Source organism: Chanodichthys erythropterus, chromosome 15 (assembly GCF_024489055.1).
Source record: "Chanodichthys erythropterus isolate Z2021 chromosome 15, ASM2448905v1, whole genome shotgun sequence".
Taxonomy (NCBI): domain Eukaryota; kingdom Metazoa; phylum Chordata; class Actinopteri; order Cypriniformes; family Xenocyprididae; genus Chanodichthys; species Chanodichthys erythropterus.
This window is the reverse complement of record NC_090235.1, coordinates 8,526,467-8,543,092: the sequence shown is the minus strand read 5'-3', so window position 1 is coordinate 8,543,092 and position 16,626 is coordinate 8,526,467. Positions and strand designations below refer to the sequence as shown.

The following is a 16,626-nucleotide window of genomic DNA, read 5'->3' as shown; positions in this document are numbered from 1 at the left end:
CTTTCAGCAGTATAATGCACTCTGCCACACTGCACACATTGTTCAGGAATGGTTTGAGGAACATGATGAAGAGTTCAAGGTGTTGCTCTGGCCTCCAAATTCCCCAGATCTCAATCCAATTGAGCATCTGTGGGATATGCTGGGCCAACAAGTTCAATCCACGGAGCTCCACCTTGCAACCTATAGGACTTAAAGTATATGCCGCTGAAGTCTTGGTTCCAGATACCACAGGACACCTTCAGGGGTCTAATGGAGTCCAAGCCTTGGCGGGTCGGCAATATATATATATATATATATATATATATATATATGACCATAAACTGCATTGCATATGTATCACCTACTGAATAACCCACAATGGTGATCAACTGGCATATTTAGATTTTTTTTTTTTTAAAAGCCACTTTGAGTATAATTGCAAGTTTGCTTTCTTTTTCAGGTAATTGTAATTCACCTTAACTCAGCAACCCGTCTGAAAACCCTTGCTGGCTTCAGCACCACCAAGACATCTTAGCTAATGGGCTTTCAGACAAAAGCAGGAGAGAAAGAGCGAGCAAAGAACAGACTGCCTGCCGTGAAAAGTTTCCAGATGAGGAAAGCAAGCCGACGAGGAGAGGAGGGGGTACGTGAGCGTGTACCGCTGTCTTTAATGAGCTTTACCGCTCAAACCTGCTCATGGGTCAGAGATGTAACGAGCCAAAAGGCCGATGCTTGTGCCAACCTTAACGAGCACCAAGTCCAACAGCAGGTCAGGACTCAAATGCCTTGAATGGAGAACAATAGTAAACAGCATGAGAAACAAGAAGAGTTTCATTAAAAAGAGAGAAGGAGAGGGAGAGAGAAAATGAACCTGGAGAGTCAGGCAGGGCGGTAAAGATAGAAACAGCCTCGCTAAATGGAAGACAGCTATACACGCCATAAAATACCGCTGAAGACCCAGTGGGCGAATACGAATAAAATACGATTGGCTGTTCCAATAATAGTGGAGCTGCTGTTTAGTATGTTCTGTGACCTTTAAGACAAAATGATCATCTGTCTGCTGGTTATGTCAACTGATATAAGAGACCTTTCTCTCGGTCTCTCCCACTGCGAAAAAGATTGGTGAGCTTTCACTGCCAAGTTGTACGTGCTATTACAGACAAAGAGTACAGAAGAATACAGTAGTAGGATTGGATCAATACCAAAAAATCTGTATGATATACAAGCCTCTGCTACCTCTGTATTGACACTAAATTTATACCGTGGTCCAATGGCTTTCAAAATTATGTTTCAGAAGAAAGAAAAGAAACTGCTTTACTGTTTCCTTCTGGTCCCTAAAAAATAATAATGAGATTAAACATGATTATTTCATTCTATTGACAGCCATAGTTTTTGATAGCTAGGAATAGAAACAAATGTGCATAGTATTGTGGGGGAAAAAACGATTTATTTCTAAGTACTCTTCCTTGCAACTTACTTTCATACCTTTATTTTTGATGTTTCTACTCACCACTGTCGCCTTTAGCTCGCTCTGGGGGGTTGTGAGGCACAATCCACTGTAAGGGTGCTTCAAAACAATATTTATGGTGGAAGGGGCTCTGCACATAAATCTGAATTGAACTGAAAAGGTTTCTTTGCAGGCTTATACATCTAGCATTAATCTAATAATGGGTGGGTAAAAAAAAAAAAAAAAAACACTATCAATTTAATAGAAAGAATTAAGCATTATGTAAATCTCACATAAATAACTTTATTAGCATAAAGCCTGCTCCACTTTCCAGAATTTTGTAGCTATTCCAGCATGAATGAGGCGTTTCATTCTAGAAACACCTCAATGTGTACAGAGCAGTTTTTCATAAAATTCTTTTAAATAAAATTAAAAAATTATTTTAAAAAAACTTGTGTGTAATACAAACGTATGGAAGCCCGTTTCTGGCACTAAAAAAAAAAAGCCACAAAAAAAAAAGATTAATTGCGACTTTTTATCTCAGAATTCTGACTTTTTAACTCACAACGTGTTTATATCTCACAATTGCGAGTTATAAAGTCAGAATTATGAGATATAAAGTGGAAATTGTGAGTTATAAAGTCAGAATTCTGAGATATAAAGTCGCAATTGCGTGATAAAAAGTCAGAATTCTGAGATATAAAGGCGCAATTGCATGATAAAAAGTCAGAATTCTGAGATATAAAGGCGCAATTGCATGATAAAAAGTCAGAATTCTGATATAAAGTCGTAATTGCGAGTTATACAGTCAGAATTCTGAGATATAAAGGTGCAATTGCATGATAAAAAGTCAGAATTCTGAAATATAAAGTCGCAATTGCGTGATGAAAAGTCAGAATTCCGAAATATAAAGTCACAATTGCGTGATAAAAAGTCAGAATTCTGTGATATAAAGTCACAATTGCGTGATAAAAAGTCAGAATTCTGAGATATAAAGTCGCAATTGCATGATAAAAAGTCAGAATTCTGTGATATAAAGTCGCAATTGCGAGTTATAAAGGCAGAATTCTGAGATATAAAGTCGCAATTGCATGACAAAAAGTCAGAATTCTGAGATATAAAGTCGCAATTGCATGATAAAAAGTCAGAATTCTGAAATATAAAGTCACAATTGCATGATAAAAAGTCAGAATTCTGAAATATAAAGTCACAATTGCATGATGAAAAGTCAGAATTCTGAAATATAAAGTCACAATTGCATGATAAAAAGTCAGAATTCTGTGATATAAAGTCGCAATTGCGAGTTATAAAGTCAGAATTCTGAGATATAAAGTCGCAATTGCATGATAAAAAGTCAGAATTCTGAGATATAAAGTCGCAATTGCGAGTTATAAAGTCAGAATTCTGAGATATAAAGTCGCAATTGCGAGTTATAAAGTCAGAATTCTGAGATATAAAGTCACAATTGCATGATGAAAAGTCAGAATTCTGAGATATAAAGTCACAATTGCATGATAAAGTCAGAATTCTGAGATATAAAGTCGCAATTGCGAGTTATAAAGTCAGAATTCTGAGATATAAAGTCGCAATTGCATGATAAAAAGTCAGAATTCTGAGATATGAAGTCACAACTGCGTGATAAAAAGTCAGAATTCTGAGATATAAAGTCACAATTGCATGATAAAAAGTCAGAATTCTGAGATATAAAGTCGCAATTGCATGATAAAAAGTCAGAATTCTGAGATATGAAGTCGCAACTGCGTGATAAAAAGTCAGAATTCTGAGATATAAAGTCGCAATTGCATGATAAAAAGTCAGAATTCTGAGATATAAAGTCGCAATTGCATGATAAAAAGTCAGAATTCTGAGATATAAAGTCGCAACTGCGTGATAAAAAGTCAGAATTCTGAGATATAAAGTCGCAATTGCATGATAAAAAGTCAGAATTCTGAGATATGAAGTCGCAATTGCATGATAAAAAGTCAGAATTCTGAGATATGAAGTCGCAATTGCGAGTTAAAAAGTCAGAATTCTGAGATGAAAAGTCGCAATTAATCTTTTTTTTTGTGTTTTTTCTTTTTTTTCTTTTTAGTGGCAGAGACGGGCTTTCATACAAACGTGTACAATACAAAGGTGACAAAAAAAAAAAAAAAAGATTTGCAATACAAACCTACTCATTGAAAAAGGTGGTACTTGGAAAAGCTACAATACTATGGGGAAAAAAATACCAATTTTTCATAATCTTCACAAAAGTAAGCAATGTCAGACAAAATGTGCAATTATGAGAACGAAATGTGCACTTCATTCAACTCTATATACAAACATACCATGAGTACCAGAGGAGAGTTTAGTTTCACAGTGGAAAGAGAAACACTCTGTTTTGTGAAAAGAAATTGTATCATGTAAAACAGAATTTATTTGTTGTACTACATAGAAATAGGGTGGATTCCAATCGTAAATGAGCATTGAAGCCCTTGAAGTGGGGACATTGGGGCAGAACACTTGTAGACTTTTGCAGATGTCAGATTTAAATACATTTTTACTCTATTAAACTTTATACGAAATAAATGACAAAATGTGTGTAATATATCACTTTAATTATTCTGTTTATGTTAATATGGGAACTTTCCCACCATCTACTGTGCCTTTAAAATTAATTGCGAGGATTAGCCACCCTGGGTCACATGACTATAAACAACAATATTTCTTCCTTGAAGTGACCATCGCATGTACACTTTTGTTAACGGCCTTGTGAAGGGATTCATTCATTCATTCTGTTTGGAATGCCCCGACAAATGGCATTCCTTTCTGAAGTGCCCTTCAAAGTCACAAAAACGCAGTTTGGAATTTGCCCTCACTAATGTGCACTAATGTGCATGGTCTACTGAAACCATGGAAACTAAACTGCAAAACTGACTCATTCAGAATTCGTTATTTTTATGATATCGCAACCATGAGTTCATTAAGACTGCCCATGTTTCAAATCAACACATATTCAGTATATACCTATTTGACCTGCCCTGATGAAAAACTGTATGAATTACAGAGGTTATCCTTGAAAACAAAACTCTTAAAGGCCCACTGAAGTGCCTTGGAATGTGCAGCATTATTCATTGTAGACAGGGCGGAACATATCGAACAGCTCCACCCTTTTTTTTTTAAATAGCCAATAGTGTTTTGTTCATATCACAGCTCGTCCAGAGCTGTTGAGCTTGGTAAAGCCTCAGTTTCCTCCTTATGTCTAACCGTTTCTCCCCCTTTTCATTTTCATTTTTGGTTGAACTATACCTTTAACATTAAAAGTGGACTTCTGGGGAAAATAGAAGGGCAGAATAATAGCCCCTTTACAGACTATGAGAAAATATATACACACAAGATGGTCTGTATTCGGATCATGATTCATTAGCATTCAAAAGTGTTGTATCAGCACCAAGCCAAACAATTCTAGTGTATAATTGTTGCAATAATTATTTTGGATTTTATTGACCATGTTATAAAGAGGAAAAATGCCCAGTAATCATGCTTTTATGGCTAAGCAAACCAGACCCCCAGGAGCCATTTGAAATGGACAGAGGAAGCTCCTCTTCTCTCTGCATGCCTGTATAAAAAAATAAATAAATAAATAAATAACAGCATAAAGCTCCTCTCGCAGAGCTTTTAGACCCTCATCCACAAGAGGAACGACATCACACACACACACACACACCGTTATAGGGTATAATGGGGAAAAGTGAGGATCTCACCGGGTTATAGAGGGGCATAAATCTTTAATAGCACAGAGGCGAAGAAACAGGATATCAGTAAATGAAACTTAAGTGGATTTTCAGGCTTTTGTAGAAAGAAGTTATTCTGTAATGTGCTGAGAGTAGCGTAGGAAACAGGCAGACAGAGAGGTTTGACTTTTCAAGGCCCTTCTTTGAACAATATAAGCATCAACTTATACTCTTTCCTCATTTGATTAGACAAACACAAGTATAAAAAAATTCACACTTTCATAACCTTCATTATTAAAATGTATATTAGATTCTTTGAGTAGAACATCATATTGCACTTTCACAGACAAGATAAAAATGGTATTATTTGGTATTTGTACAAGTATTAATTTTAGTTCAATTTTAATTTAAACTCGATACAAAATGATTTTTATCATAAATAATAGATATTCACTATAATATATAAGATATACTCAATCTCCTACAACACATTAGTGGTGATTCATCCCTGAATGAATCACTGTATTTGAACAAATATTGGTTGAGTTAATGAATCAATGACTTATTTAAGGACACACTGTAAATATATATATATATGTTATTTCAGAACATTTTTTGTTTTGTCAAATCAACTTTGATAATTACTGTGGTTCAGATAACATAATATTTTGAGTTTCTGTTAATTAAACAAATCTCCTTCATTGTATTAACTCAAATTTTTAATTTCAATGAACTCAAAATTTTAAGGCAACTAGGTAACTTACTTTAAGTTAAACCAACAATTACTTTTTACCGTGCAGTCACTTGATTCATCCTTGAATGAATTCAAATGATTGAATGATTCAGCGACTCATTAAAGACAGTCACTGACTAGTGTAACAATATAACCTACAGAGTCACCACTACACACACTAACAGTCTGTCTTGGAACAAACACTGACAAGCGGAGTGATAAACAGTGAATGTCCCAGTGCTGTTGGACTGCATATTATTAGACATGAAATTAACTGTTGTATAAACATGCATAGCATAGAATATTGTGGCGAAACAGACTTTTTTTACCCAAAGTAAACTACAATTATAAAAAATGTATATCTCAACGCAAGTGAATGGGGAAAAAATACAGCAAATCTATTCTTTGAGCCTGTTTACCCTTCTACCCCTTTCATATTCAGTAGTCTTCCAATGCACTTTAATCACATAATGTAATGCACACATTTTTTATCTCAACACACAAATACACTTCCAATCACACTCATACTGTGAGTACTGTGGGAGATTTTAGCTTCCTAGTGAAAGCATCTGGATTTGAGAAACACCCTACGTTGTGAAAAGAGACAAAAACACCTTTTAATGTGTGAATATCACAGAACTCTCTGAAATCACACTCCTGGGAGTCCCGCCTTCAGGTGATACCAAGTAAGTCCGACGAATCTGGACCCACTGCCAGCTATCCTCTCTCTGAAGAGTCTCCGCCACACGGTCGGTAACCGAGAGCCATCTTCAGTCACAATCACGAGCCTTCTTATTTACATACTACCATATTCTATTTCTCATCTTTCTTTCATTCTAGCTTTATTTGTTTCCCATCTGACCTGCTTGTTTTCCGTCCTCCTATTTTTTCACCCATTACAATTCCAATTTCATCCTATACTTCGTTCTCCTATTGCCTTCTCCCCGCCTTTTGAAATTTAATTTGGTAGCAGTCCTTCATAAATAACTTTCTCCCTACGGAGGAGTGCGGCCTTATTCAAACTGTAGCCCGGAGCACAAAGACATACTGATTAACAGAGTCTCTCTCTCACTCAGTGTCTTTCTAATCCTCTGTTATCCAGGGCTGCTGTTGTACTGTCCCTTGCTCTTCTGAGCGATGCATTAACATCCTGCAGCAGTAAAAGATTAATACTGTATAAATGAGGAGGGGAGCACCACAGGGGTGGATTGGTGGCCTAGATTAACATTACAGTGCCGCGGGTTGAAGGTTTGCCAGACAGTCTCACCGTGAGCTCCCTAATGTAAGTACCGAACACTACTGAGCACAGATTGGGATCATTTAGCTGTATTAAACCCATGTCATGCTCATCCTAAAAACAAAGTGAGCATGCATTATTTAAGGAACAGTTCACCAAAAAAATTAAATTGTATCATCACTTGACAGAATGAAGACTTCTGAAGCCATAAGTCAACCCAGACAGAATCTGCAGACTGGATTTTAGGGGTAAATTTGCAGAATGGATTTAAACATGATAAAATTAGTTAAACAGAGCTGAAATATAAAATGTAATATAACAAAAACTGATAAAAAATAAAAAAAAAAGTGGGATCAGTAAGTTTTTTTATGCTTTTGAAAGAAGCCTCTTTTGCTCACCATGGCTGTATTTATTTGATCAAAAATACAGTAAAAATTTAATATTGTGAAATATTATTAAAATAACTATATTCTAATGCATTATATTATAAAATAAAATTTATTCTGCGATGCAAAGCTGAATTTTCGGCATCATCACTCCAATCTTCAATGTCACATGATCCTTCAGAAATCATTCTAATATGATGATTTGCTGCTCAAGAATTATTTCTTATTATCAATGTTGAAAACAGTTGAGCTGCATAATATTTTTGTGTAAACTTGGATTTTTTTTTTTTCATGATTCTTTGATTTATAGAAAGTTCATAAGAACAGCATTTATTTGAAATTTCACGAGTTCGTTTCCTCATAAAATCTTTAAGCTAATAACGTTAAGCGTATTTGGCTTGCTGTCCGCTGTGGAGGGGCTTGAGGAAGCAGCTTCAACTCAAGCTCGGATATACCCCCCAGGGACTACTAGTGCCTGGAAGAGGAGTACGATAGATGAGATGCCTAAATTATGTTGTGGAGTTGGGGAGGTGGAGGGATATCGAAACAACTGATGCCAGAGCAGGGTGAGTAGCTGCTTATATGCTCTGGACGTAATTGAAAGATTAGGGTTTCCTCCTCTTGAGGTTATGTTTGAATTTCACTAATTGAAAGATTTGCTGGGTTCACTCCTCCCGAAATTACGTTGTGAACTTCACATAAATGTTTTGTAGCATCAGTGTCCGACTCCGGTTTGAACAATGTAAGGCTAAACACCGTTAAAGACAATTGTTATTTTGGCTGCGTGAGATTCTCCAGCTTTGTTGTTGTTGAGCAACCAAAGTGCGAGCTGTTAAAGCTCCACCCTCTTTTGGAAAGTGGGCCGGGAGCAACAGCTCATTTGCATTTAAAGGGACACACACAAAAATGGCTCACACCCAAATAGGGGCAAATTTGACAAGCTATATAAATTATCTGTGGGGTATTTTGAGCTGAAACTTCACAGACACATTCCGGGGACACAAGAGACTTATATTGCATCTTGTAAAAGGGGCATTATAGGTCCCCTTTAAAGCATCCTTGCTGTATTAAAGCATTCATGCAAGTTTCAAACTACATGAGAGTTTGTAAATGAAGACAAGATTTTCATTTCAGTTCCTCTCTCAGCAGCCTATAGAAATATTGCAGTCGAGGGGGATTATTGGTCACCACAGGTTGTTCAGTAAGAGCGCTACATATCACATTTCAGATTTCCAGTTCTCAAGGGCAAGGCAGAAAGAAGGGGGTGGTGGGGGGTGGGGGGGACGGAGTGCCTCTTTTCCTCAAACTCACAGAGACAGTATTTCACAGCTACACGCTCCGGCTCATTATCCCTGACCCGTTGTGTCGAATCTGAGCTCGGCGTCTGAGAATCCAGGCTCATTTGTTTTTCAAGCTGACCTGAGAAAGCCCCCACACAGAAACTGCTGAGACTGACAAACGCAGACACACAACCGCCGCTTTTTTTACCGTCAAACAGAAAATGAGAAGCGTGGCACGTTTTCCACATCGCTGCATTTTATGAGGGATGAGAATGCTTTAAAATCACCCATCCCATCACACAAGGGCCACTGGAGATGATTATACCTGTAGACGACTCCAACTTGAGATCGGGAAGGAGTAATCCGAGGTGACGCGCAAACATCTATTACATTTTAGTAAATACGAATGTAAAATAAATTCTGAAAATAATGTCACACCTGACACATACGGACTACTCCCTCTCATAAAAGTCCTGTAAACCAGATTCATGATACTTGAATTGATTTGTTTGATTGTTAAAGGTGAAGTGTGCCATTTCTGCGTGACTAGCAGCACCTGCAATTTGTTTGTTTGGGGAGATAATAACATAGGCTCAACCAATGCCATGAGTTTGGGGTGAGACCAAGTAAAGGAAAAGAAGCTTGCTGTCATTATTTGCATAAACCTGCTTGGTGCCACTAATGGAGCAAGAAATGACATACTTCACCTTTAAATATTATTCTTCCCTTGGAGATGATCACAACGCAGCACAACCCTGAGACATAAACCAGTAAATTACACTGGCTAGCCATTTCTTTGACATAACCAGGGCCCTTAATCAGATGTTAAGGGTAAAATCAATATGTGTTGACTGCAGTTAACAAGCAGTCATTAGATTTTATGAGGAACAATTCGAGTCTCTCAGGAAGTTTTCACTTCACACAGAGGAAAAGCGAGTACATTGCCGCATGTCTAAAATCCTTTCCGAAAAAGACATCCTGCAATAAGTGCTAACTTGTTATTAGCTGCCTAATCAGGATCAAGTAGTGACAGAGCAAAAGGAATAATCATAAAAGGAATAGCATGAGATTATGAAGAAAATATGGATCTTTTTATTGCCAACTTCTGGCAACTCGCTACAAGGATATGAATAATTAAGAAACAGACATGGAAAACACAATGCATTCTACTGTCCTGTTGTTTTTTTGTTTTGTTTTTTTGCATTCATTTGTAGTGCAAACACTATTGTTTTATCCCTATACAAGCAATAAATCACAAATAAAGCTTGTTTTTTACTTCAAAATAAGAATAAAAATCACTCCCTCCCAAAAAAAAAAAACACATTCATTTTGAGATAGCAGCACAAATGTCCACAGCAATAAAAAGAGTAGTAAATATTCAAGAGAAACTTGTTGAATATCCATGTTGAATTTATGTTGACATCATTTTTTTGTTTTTTTTAAATGCAATGACATAACATGGTCGCTCATATAGAATTATGGAAAAGAGGTGTAACAACACCCTTGTTAAAAACAGTTTGTAAAGAACTGTTCACTCTGCCTGTGAGCATCTATACTCATTAGAACTGACCCTAGATCAGTTTTCCTCATCCAATCCTCTCCAGTACTATGAGATTAGCACCAACTGACCTGATCTCAGATCAGAAACTCACAGCAACAGCTACTCACGTACACACATGATAATATATTAACGCTGCCCGGGGCGTCTGAGAGACAGTGATGATTATCTCAATCAAGTGCCATTCTCCTTGCAATTTATCTCTCTAACTGTCTCTATCTATCTCTGTTCACAAGGCATTTGATGCACTGCCAGGCGCTGTTTCTGTTTGCTGGTGGGTGGTTTTGTAAGCCGGCATATAGCCACAGACCAGAGGGCAGAGAGAAAAAAAAAACATTTTTTTCCAGATCTCTGTATCATAGCAAGAATCAATGTCTCTTCCTGAATCTTAAATGTATCTTATAGACCATCTTAGACAGCACATGCTGTGCTTTGGGAGCTTTGGGATTTTGCACAGGCATTAGTTTATTCTTCAACAAGGGATGCAGCATACATGAGATAAACGATTTCCTCGTTTTATCGCCACTCACTCTCTTCTCCTTCCTCTGGGTAAATGGTAAGGCTGGGACAATCTATCGATTGTCGATTTACGATACAATGAATCTGAATTGATCCTGATAGTTTCTCTCTCTAATCATTTTTGAGCTTAGTTTTAACAGCAGATGGTGCTCTAGGCTAGTTTTTAACCACACAATCAAATGCTCACGAAGAAAAGCGCTGGACAACTCTTGTGCGTTCATATTTATGAACTTATATACTTGCACCTTGACTCAGAATGCTTTTATGATGCAAGATTAATATAAACAGCCCACTACGAACACCCTTGTAATTCGCTTCAACCTTTTCGAACTTTATGAATGATTATTTTAGGTTTAAGTGATGTGTGTAAAGGAACTGGAAGCAGGCGGAGTACGGGTGTTTCTAAAGCACGTAGTGACATCTGCTGTTAAAAACTAAGCTCAGAATCAATTGGCGAGAGAATCGCAATACATCGGAAAATCGCTCCAGATTCTTTGTATCGTGAATCGAGAATCGATGTATAGTCCCAGTCCTAGTAAATGGTGGTTTGGATATGATATAAACATGGTAGAACCAAGATGGTCTATAATTCCTGGAGAAAGTGCTGGCACTGATAAAACATGTTCTATAATATAATGAAATACTTTCAATTTATATGCATGCAAAATAAACCAGCAGAAGTTAATTTATGCTGACCAGCTAAATATTGACCACTAGGTAAAGCATTTTTAAAACATTAAAACATTTTTGTAACATGGACTGGCTTTAGAAGGTGCCGCACTCAAGTACTGTACAAAAGTGATGCAAACATGTGACACTGAATCTTTCTCATGCATTTGGTGATGCCATTTTCAATCCAATAATAAATTTAATCATGACGTCTATCACGTGATACCGAGACTTACAATAATTTACATATACAACCATCTTCAGAAACACCTATGCTTACTAAATTCAAGCATACATATTACTGTTAAATGTAAGAACCGGTATGTGGTCTAAGTCTTTATTGGAACATTGAATTTTACTTTTCTGAGGCCCAATTATGAATCCGTTTTTAATTTAATGGAGTGTAATTACACTAAATACCTAATTAGCACCTCACATGCTCTTAAGAAAGGCCTTTCTAAAGTAGTTAAGTAAAAAGATTGTGTGGGATTTGAGAGTTTAGTGATTGTTGGTGTGCGCTGGTTTAATAAAACTCCCACTGCATCTGTTTCCAGCCAGTTTAAGAATTGTTTAGCGGCCTGTGTAGCATTGCAAACAGTGTAAATGCATGCGCAAATGTGTACTTGTAAGTCGCTTTTCTTTCTGTTCCTCTTCTCCTGCCAATTACATAATTTAGTTAAGGATTCAAAGATGAGAGCTACTCGACATGACATCATGAGCCATCTGTAGTATACTGGAGATAAGAGCGCAAGTTTTTCTCAAGATTTGGCAGTCACGCAAACATCTCCAAACCCCAGGATGCCTATGCTGATTTCTGCCAATAAAACATTCAGAGATGTTAGCTAATTACTTGCAAATTGCATCTTTCTTAATAAACGAGCAAATACACTTATGAAGCCGTCTCTTTCTTCCTGGCTTGCTCAATTTCTCTCTCACTCGCTCCCTCTCTCTCTCGTTTTCATTTCTGTAAGTGAAACTGTCCAGGAACTGAAAAGAGGTTTAAAATCTTTCCTTCTGTCATCATGCCTCTCACTACAAAATATCATCTTGCTAAAAGGCTGTGCAATTTCTTAAAGAGAAAGAGGGCGAGATGGAGTGATAAGGAAGAAAAGTGCTGAGTGCGAAAGTGTGAAAAATGTTATCCGCTACGCTGGTCATACCCCGAGTTCTTCGCTCTGACAGAAGCACTGTCCTTCTCACGCCAAACTCTAGCGGTCTCTGCAGAAATCTCAGTTACTGGCGACAGAACTCATCTGAATATCTTCCACCCTGGCATCTTGATGTGGCTTTGAGAAAGAGATAGAGAGACCACACAGCTTTTGCTGCATTTGGCCACAACCCCTAGCTAGACTGGAATGACCCTTTAAAAGACATTTTTGGGTATTAAATATAGGAAAAAAATCATCAAAAAGCTTCACTCCATTTGTAAAAAGCGAAACTTGGTACTCTCTTCAATTTAAGACGCATTTCTGATTTGACTTTACACTATTCCCTACACATATACTCTCAGTCCTTCTGCTCTGAAGGAAATTTGTCACCAAAAATGTATCACCCAGTCACAAAATTTTGTTTCTGTTGAAATCTGTGTTCACTTTTAAAAAAAATAACAGCATGCTGATTTGGAACAACTTGGAGGTGATTAAATAATGACTTTATTCTGGCTGTACTATTACTTTTACCCTCAAACAAGAGTCTTAATCCCATACCCCATTAATATACGAATGGTTGCACAGAAAGAACGTGTTCCACATTATGCTGACTCTGCAGCTTATTATCAAACGTCATATGCCTTAGTGTTAGAGCTCCTAGACCTTCAGTCACCCCCTTGGGCAAAGTCAAACCAAGAGTAACACATTCTATTGCATAAGTGCAGCTTTAATTGTAGAATGGCTACATCATGCCTAAAGCTGCAAATGGACTCTCTTATGCACTGGTACACCAGATTTAAAGCTCTGTGGTTTTAGTTGGAGACTCGTGAATCGTGTGGAATTTTTTCATTGGATCGCATGACGAGAAACACATCGTCTCAGCAACAGCATCAAATTGTTTCATGAGTAAATAACTTTGACAAGTTACTTGTGCAACACTGCAACAGAAGTATTTGGATGAGAGAAAGAGATGGAGCGCACGTCTCTGACAGCTATGTGTGAAGCAGCGCCCCATGCTAAACTTTTTTAACTGTAGGATAAAGAAAGGTATATGAATGGGAATAATAACATTTTGCCTATATTGCCAGACTTACTATCATGCAACAGCCTCACTGCAACATGGTCATGTGAGTCTTTGTTTCAATTATGTTCCCACCAACTGTCAAACCAAACTTTCAACTGTTTCTTTAAGCTGCCTATGAAGATAAGTAGAGAGGACGGATGTTTGTGTCTTAAAAACAAATTATTTGAATACAAAGGCCAAAACAAAATTCTAAAACAAATATCTGGATGGAACGCTCTGGTGTTTGAACACACTTTCCTTTCAGTGTTGATTTGCCAGAGAGCCCCAAAAGACTTGCGTCCAATCCAGAGATGTGAATAACTGCACCTGCTACATTCGTTCTCAATGATACTGGTTCTGTGCAGTTCTCTTAAAACAGATTAATTAATGAGTCTGCACTCTCTCTCTAGACTCACATCTGCTCTGCCTTTTTAAGACAAGCGCAAATGAGCTCATGCTCTTGAGGAATTAACATGCTTAATTCATGCTTGATGTTAGAACATAAACATACACATATAAAAAATAGGTAAAACTTTACAATAAGGTTCATTAGTTAAACATTAGTTAATATATTACTAACCATGAGCAATACATTTGTTACTATATTTACTAATCTCCGTTAAAGCTAGTTAATGAAAATACAGTTGTTCACTGTTTGTTCATGCTAGTTCACAGAGCATTAACTAATGTTAAAAAGACTTTAATAATGTATTAGTAAATGTTTAAATTAACATTAACAAAGATTAATAAATGCTGTATAAGTGCAGGTCATTATTAGTTCATTTTAACTAATGTAGTTAACTAATGTTAACTAATGAAACTTATTGTAAAATGTTACCAAAAAATAAAACCAGTATGCTGCCTCATTAGTTTACCACACTTACTCATTAGCACATCCAAAGTGACTTACAAATAAGACTACAATGAAGTTCAGCACTTTCTGGCAGACACCATTTCACCTAATTCCAAAATGACAAAATATTTTAACTTTTATTCTTATAATTACTCGTTTCTAGTAAAACAAGTAATTTCTACATTACTATTACTTGTTTTTATTGACTTAAGAATAGTGACAATTCTTAAGTTTCACTTTAGTGTTCTTCCCTCTATACATTCAGTTAGTCATTAGTAGCATGACACTATAGTGTGAGTATGTGATTAGTACTGCTATGAGACACTAGATTCTAGATGTCACTAATAACACTTCTAGTTACACATTATTTCACTTGTCATATGCAATGGTTAGTCAGAATGGATATTTTGAAGTTCAAGTTTAAAAAATAAGTAAAGTAAGATTCAAATATTACTAACAGCACACACTAGTAACAGTATCTATTATTAGTGGGCTATTAGTGTCAATTCAATTAGTACTATGAAAACTGGAACAGATACTAGTAAATATTTTGGGGAAAATTGCAATTTCTTACCAGCAACAATAAAATGTGCTAGTTGTATGTCAGTATTGTGACTAAATGGAACAAGTACTAGTATACAATGGTTAAGTTGTGATACAATAACAACAAATTCAATTTATAGAATAGTTACTGGAATAACTAGTGTCTAAGGAATTGATACTAGTGAAACTGAAAAAAAATAAATACTAGTCGCTATTATTACTTTAAATAAATTAAAATGGATTCGTGTGAAGACGGCTTGCCACAATACACATGCATAAATTTACAGTATGTTGTAATATGTTACAATAAGCAAATAGGACAACAAAATAAACCGATCTCCAGTCTTTCAACGAGTGATCGCGCAAAACGCACAGAACATCGCGTAAAGGAATTTAAGAGGTGTGACACGAATAGTTTGACAGGAGACAGCGGGACTTACCTTGATCAAGAAGACGCAATGAGTGCTGGAAGGACGGGTCCAGAGAATCCTTCTCCGCCATCAGTTCTGGCAAGTACTTTTCGCTATCCATCTTGCCCAGCGAGTTTGGTCCGACAAAAAGCTTGTCAGTTGTAAGAGAATGTAAGATCCTGCTGTTGTCCTAAAGCAAACCAGCCAAGATGCGCACCAGCCGTATAAGGAAAAGAACCCGGTGATTCTATTAGCAGGCGGTAAGCATCTACAACATAACCTGGAGTTGGCTTTTTTCTTTAGTTGTGCTGAGGATAACTACTGTCCATGCGCTTCCCTGATGGTTCGTCTTTAGCCCATCTGCAGGAAATCTGCCGATGCCTCCGTCCAGTCAGAGTCCTCCAGTCAGACTGCCGCTCTCAACTGTAAACAACCGCTTTGAAGCTCCCCCTGTTGTATCCACGGGCAACGACTGCAAGTCCCAGATCCACAGTTGATTGGATGTAGCTGGTGCCGCTTGCTGAGATATCGGATACCCAGATGTCAATCATTCCCTGAGGGCGGGGCGGGTGTGGAATTGTCCGAGGTACTGCAGTTTCTCGCGCAATGTGGTGATTAGAGATGGGAATCGTAAGGAATCGGATTTTGGATCAGAATCATTCCTCGTCATCCCTCGTCCTTAAAGCTTTCATTTAGGATTAGCTCTGCGAAAGAACTATTTGTAAAAAAAAATATTTGTTATTGCATTTAATCTCCCCAGCTGTTGCCACTATAAAATAAATTCAGACTTCAACAGAAAATATAGGCTATCAAGCCTACATTTAACCGAATGCGTTCAAAAGGTGTTTACATAATGACTTTTACAGGCATTTTAGAGGTGTCAAACGCAATTAAGAACTTGCCTTCAAATTTCTCAAATTAATATTTCATTGATTTTATAGAATACTAGCGATTAAAACAAAATCCTAATGTGTTCATACAATCTTTATCCACACGTTTCTATATGATAGGCTATATCAGTCAACACAACAAGATACAATAGGTTCACGAGCAACATAAGTTTTCGGTTTGGAGGTGACGAAAGTGTT

The 16,626-nt window shown here is 37.0% G+C and overlaps 1 protein-coding gene across 1 annotated transcript in view; it reads right to left on the bottom strand.

Moving 5' to 3' along the window:
- The window catches only part of khdrbs3 (KH domain containing, RNA binding, signal transduction associated 3), a 158,184-nt gene extending 142,525 nt beyond the window's left edge, over nt 1-15,659 (bottom strand). Inside the window, exon 1 of the mRNA XM_067361462.1 lies at nt 15,569-15,659. Coding sequence (XP_067217563.1) covers nt 15,569-15,659 — 91 coding nt within the window. The remainder of the gene's footprint in view (nt 1-15,568) is intronic.
- Nucleotides 15,660-16,626: the final 967 nt, after the last annotated feature.